Source organism: Saccopteryx bilineata, chromosome 5, assembly GCF_036850765.1.
Source record: "Saccopteryx bilineata isolate mSacBil1 chromosome 5, mSacBil1_pri_phased_curated, whole genome shotgun sequence".
NCBI classification, from domain to species: Eukaryota; Metazoa; Chordata; class Mammalia; order Chiroptera; family Emballonuridae; genus Saccopteryx; species Saccopteryx bilineata.
In genome coordinates, this window is record NC_089494.1 from 232,316,683 (window position 1) to 232,322,682 (window position 6,000).

At 30.0% G+C, this 6,000-nt stretch overlaps 1 protein-coding gene across 1 annotated transcript in view; it reads left to right on the forward strand.

Annotated features, from left to right (window-relative positions):
• The window catches only part of GABRG1 (gamma-aminobutyric acid type A receptor subunit gamma1), a 53,301-nt gene extending 47,522 nt beyond the window's left edge, over positions 1 to 5,779 (forward strand). Inside the window, exon 9 of the mRNA XM_066280039.1 lies at positions 5,510 to 5,779. Within this exon, the coding sequence (XP_066136136.1) occupies positions 5,510 to 5,779 (270 nt within the window). The remainder of the gene's footprint in view (positions 1 to 5,509) is intronic.
• The last annotated feature ends 221 nt before the right edge of the window (positions 5,780 to 6,000 follow it).

Consider the following 6,000-nt stretch of genomic DNA (forward strand, 5'->3'; position numbering starts at 1 on the left):
TTATTATTGCTGAAAGTTCTGTTAGTCAGTGCTGGTATAGAAATAGGAATCTTAGGAAAGAAAATAAGCTAGGCTGAAGATAGTGGTTTAAGGCCAAGTTGTGAAAAACCTCTAAGATCATGGTAAGAATATTAGCCCTGGTAAACCATGAATGTTTTTAAGTAAGATGGCATATTTGCATCTATGTTTCTGGAAGATAATTAGTAGTAGTATAGAATATACTCTTGTATGGTAAAACAGACAGGGAGACAAATTTGGAGACTGTTGCAATAGTTCAAGATGTAATATATTAGAATAGCTGAACCTAGGGTATTAGATTAGAAATAAGTTTAGGACAGTTTTTTTGTAGTTGTTTTTGTTCATTTATTTTTGCCCACAATTGCTACCTACCCCACAGGCCCTTCTCTGCAAAGAAAAGATCTTATTTTTGGTCATTAGCTATCTATATAAATAAATATTTGTCTATCTTTTGGAGTATTAAAATAGTAAAAAACTATAGTAATAAACAGTTTCACAAATTGTAAACCTTCTTTCTTGAATGGTATTCGACATAGCTCCCAAAAGCGTCATTTCATCTTGGTGATATGTGAAATACAGCAAGATGGTTATTTAAATAATTATCAAGAGTCAGTGGATGTGGGATGTTTCATCATATAGAGTTACCATTTAATATCAGTTGTGAGAGTTGACATGTAATGTTCTGGAAGTATATAAATACTACCTCCAGTAGCTCTTTTTCTACCCTGATTTCCAAGCAACATTCTTTCATATATCTTTTTACTAAAATCACCATAGATTATTACAGCTGAAAGAGACCAGATTAATCCTGAGTAACAGTTTTCTTTAAAAAATCAAATTTTAATAGTAATAATGTGCTAGGTTAAAATACATGAACAAATTAAACAATGTAAAATATACAAATAAGGAATGAAATTCTATCTCTGGTACCCTTGTTCCCAACCTTCAGAATTAAGCACATTTTAATCATTTCTGTATTTATTTTCTTCCAATTTTTTAATTATACTTCTAATTCCTGAAGAACCATATTTCAGAGCAGTTATAACTCTTTGGTATAAATAATTAAAATATGGTATCTTTCTCATGTCTTCTTCCTATTCTCCCCTTCAATATTTTATCTTAGCATTAATAGTTATTTTATTGGTTAATTTAAAACCAATTTTATTGGTTAATTTAATACACTTAAATCCCTACTTGTTAATTTGATTATCATGAGTAATTCTAATGCTGATATGCCTGTTATTTCTTTTTCATATACATAGTATTTTTATTTTTTCCCTGAAATTTTATTATCACCTTTTTTCCATGGTTTAAAAAATATTTAAGGATTAGTACACTTTTTTGATCTCCTTCATTTCCTTGTTGATTAATATTCTTATCCTTTATATCTAAGAAGTTTTGATTCTTTACTGCAATCGATTTCTATTTTTTTATCTAAATCTATTGTTATATGGATTTAGACTTTGTAAGTTAATTATACATGTATTTAAGATTTTCCTTTTATTATAGTTTTCATTGAAGTATTTTATTTTTCTATAGATTGTGGTCAGCTTCCTCAATATTATATTTTATAATGCTCTAGGTATTTTTTTAATTACAGGTACTAAAATTTTTCAGATTTTGTATTTTTTTAATTGTTCTTCTTCCTTTTTGACTAAAATTGATGCACTATCTCTTCAAGTATTTTGGAGTGATCTAATTAGAAAGTTTAATGTTCTCTTAGGTTTCCTGAATTATTAGAATCAGTAATTGATACTGTTCATCATTAGTTTTTTCCTTTGTATTATTGGTTTACTTCGAAATTTCTTACCAGTTTCTCACAGACTCTCGGGTGTGGAATATACCTGTTAGGTTTGCTACTGTCAGGTTTCTCTTTCTTGTGTGTGATGACAAACATGGCATCTGATTGCTTCCAAACATACACGCATATACTCTGCATAGTGATAAGGGTTTTATAGGACATTCCAATATCAACTCCAAGAGCCCTACTCCTCCCTGGGGTGGCATGAGATTACCTATTTATTTAGTTATTTTTAGAAGTTGCAGAAGCAAACACCAATCTGTCAGCACCTCTAGTTCTCTGCATGTATAGTGGAAGAGCGGTAGTTCAAACAGATACAGCTGTTCTGGAAATGAACATTTAAAACATTTAATGCCATGTGTCCCATATGTTTATTATTACCATTCTTCTACCCCAGAGTGAGTGTCTCTGAAGCTTTGATGCAAAGAACAACTATCACATTTGTGTTCCTATTTCTTGAGCCTCTTCTGAAATGTGGCTTCCATTGGTCTACTTTAACAAGTGGCCTATTTCCAAACTTTTGTCTTTTAGAAACTCATTACAAATTCTGACATGCTGGTGGGCAGCTCAGCATCACCAACACTCAATATTTTGTGTGTTCAACACAGATGTGCATTTTGTAATTTTTAAAATTTAGACATTTTGTGAAAGTGGAGTGGAGAAAACCTATGCTTAAGTTGGCATTTTCATGTGCAACAGTTTAAATGGAAAATTTAATAATAGTAATATTAATCAGTATTACATAATATCAATAACATGACCTAATGTTTTCTATTCATATTACTACATTTAATAGTATATAATTAATGATGTTAGTATATGATGAACTAATTATAGTATGTAAATTAATATATAAATATTATTTGTATAAAAATGTTTTATTTGCTACTTAATAATTTCAGTTGCTATTAGTATGTCTTAGTACTTAAAATATATTTTGTATATTTAAATATATTATTAATATATGTAATATAGTATTTAATATACATATACATATATAATAGGAAGAATATAATTAATTTTTCAAAATGTTACATTTAACTATATCCTTAGTGACTTTTTGAAATAACAAAAATATGATATGTTTCAAAACACTATCATTTGAAGTAAAAGAAAATGTTATTCAATTCTGTTGTTTCTTTTCATATCACTTAAATTTATTTATTTTTATTTTTTCACTGCTTGCTGTTTGAGAGGGGCACAGGATCCTTACCTGAAAAGTTATAAGATGGGTAATATAGTTAAACTTCAGCTATATAATGCGTGGAATATTTATTATATTCTTCAAATTAATCTTTCAGTGGTTTCCTGGTGACAAATCTGTCAGTCAAAATATTTATTTTGTTGATACTGTATCAGCTCTTTGACTATTTTTCTCAGCACTTATAAGGTCTGTTTCTGTTTACATTTATAATTCATTAAAGTGTAGTGTTCTTCAATTTCTGAGTTTTTGGTGTTTTGGGGAGTAGGCAGCAGGAAACTGGAATATTGTCACTGTAAGATGTTACTGTACTCTGCATGATTTGACCGTGAGCGATTAGTCTATTTTTTAAATGACCCACTTGCAGTTTTCCTCTGTTTTTATGCACGGTAGTGTTTAATCATCCCTCTCATACACAATTGATATTTTCCAGGAAATACTTTATATTTCCATTTATGGCAGCTCTGAGTGATATATGAGTGTGTTTTATGCCATATAACCTTGAAATTGCCAAATAATGAACTTGTATTTTAATCACTTTTCACTTTGATTAGCCTTTGAACTATGCAATTTAAGTATTAAGTGACAAGAAAATGAATACCAATTTGTCTCATTTTTGTACATAATTTTAGTGCTCCACTAAAATTTAGGAGTCTGGTAAAGTATCCCCAAGTGTCAACCTCAAAAGATCTGTCATTAACATTTAATAATTCACTGCTTTTGCCTTTTATGATACATCTAAGTCAGTGGAGTCATGAATTTATTTGTGGTTAGGGCATTTCTCCTTATCTCCAGGATGCACATTTTGTTTCTAACATGGATATTATGACTTGTCTGATGCATTTATTATTTTAAAATATCAAAAAATGTGATTATTTGCTTTTTTTTGTATATACTAAACTTTTAATAGTTAGTGGTTTGGAATCTATGTTCCTTTTTATAAAAAAAATTATTTAAATTCAAGAAGGTCTAATTTTTGTCTTTAATTTTTAAAATCTTTTCTATAAAATATTTAATTGTTATGGTTTTGTGATATATTTATATCAGATTAAAAATTATGAACATTTTCACTAGAAAAATTATGTTAGATTAAAACAAATTTTATAATTTCAGCACTGTATTTACTGTTTAAATAATAAAACCACTGATTATATAATAAGCTGTAAAGTCACACCTTAAATAACTCTGAAAAATGCAGAAGTTCTCAAGGATAAGAGTGACTAAACCTGCAAACTTCATTCATATTTTACTTGCAATTTTATTCACAGGTTCATTAATATTTTTATTCTGGTAACAGTTTCGATGAGGTGCAGGTTTTTGTTGTTATTTTGTTGCTGCTTCTTTTAATACATCCTTTATAACCATTTCAGATATATCCTCTTCAGTAATCAATACAAGCAACATTTTATAGTATCCTGATTAATTTTCATATTTAAAATTTTATTTCTACTATTTAACTATTATTCTGAACATGTTATAAAAAATTGATATGTATCCCAAAAAATCCTGATAATAATAGTGGCTATTTTCTCTGGGAAAAATGAAGCACTGATAATTATATTAAGTTATTAAATATACTCATTACAGCCATAACAAAAATAAGGTGCTAATATAATCTTAGCCTTGAGGATACCTACCTTGGTAAATGAGACAAAGTTTGAACTCCAGTTTTTCTGAAACCTGAGGTTTTAACTCCTGTCTATTCTATCTTCCAAGTCTGATATCTTGAGTTTATTCACTGCTACAATCCTTTATCGTTTTTACTCATCTACAGCTTCTTAAAAACTTCTTTGCCTTATCACAATGTCATCTTTGCGCCTGACCAGGTGGTGGCTCAGTGGACTGGTATGCAGAAGACCCAGGTTCAAAACCCTGAGGTCACGGGCTTGAGTGTGGGCTCATCGGTCTTGAGCGCAGGCTCACCAGCTTGAGCGAGGGTTCTCTGGCTTGAGCATAGGATCATAGACATGAAAACATGGTCACTGGCTTGAGCCCAAGACTGCTGTCTTGAGCAAGAGATCACTCGCTCTGCAGTAGTCCCCCGTCCCGGTCAAGGCACAAATGAGAAAGCAATCAATGAACAACTTTTTTTCTCATTATTATTAAAATGAATAACATAGGTAAGATAACATAATAGCAAACAAACATGACATTGTAAATGTTTTAGTGAAATATACAGTTTGTTTTTGTTTTAGAATTAGAATTGCTTTAGAATTAGAATCATAGTATTTTATTAGATCATCTTCCTAAAGGTTTGGCATATATTTTATTTTTGAGGAGTGTTTTATTCTAAGTGGTCTTTGAATTGAAAAATAATATTAAGTTGTGTATTACAAAGTAAATTATAACTAAAAACACATTAAGATTGAATACCTCTTTTGAGTTTTGGAAACCAAGGTTATTTTTACTGCCTTCTTTTAGAGTTTGCCTTAAGGGGGCATAGGAAAGTTTTAAACACTGTTTTCTTTCTGATATTTTATTTTACACAGATCTCTCCTGGACTCCATCCTGGATCCACTCTGATCCCAATGAATAGCATTTCTTTGCCTCAAGGAGAAGACGATTACGGTTATCAGTGTTTGGAGGGCAAAGACTGTGCCAGCTTCTTCTGTTGCTTTGAAGACTGCAGAACAGGGTCATGGAGAGAAGGAAGGATCCACATACGCATTGCCAAGATTGATTCCTATTCTCGAATATTTTTCCCAACAGCTTTTGCCCTTTTCAATCTGGTTTATTGGGTTGCCTATCTTTATTTATAAATTCTACTTACTAGGAATAATCATAACATGTTTGACTAAATCCAGTATAATTTATTGCATTTCAGTAACACAAAGTTAAAATTTAAAATTTAGAGAAACCAATGACTTACGTGTGAATAGTATTATAACCATTTTAAGGCTTTCATAGGTAAGTAAAGTAACCATTTGCATATTAATTTACTTAAATTTATGTAAAAGATTATTTGTAAAATTCAGTCTAT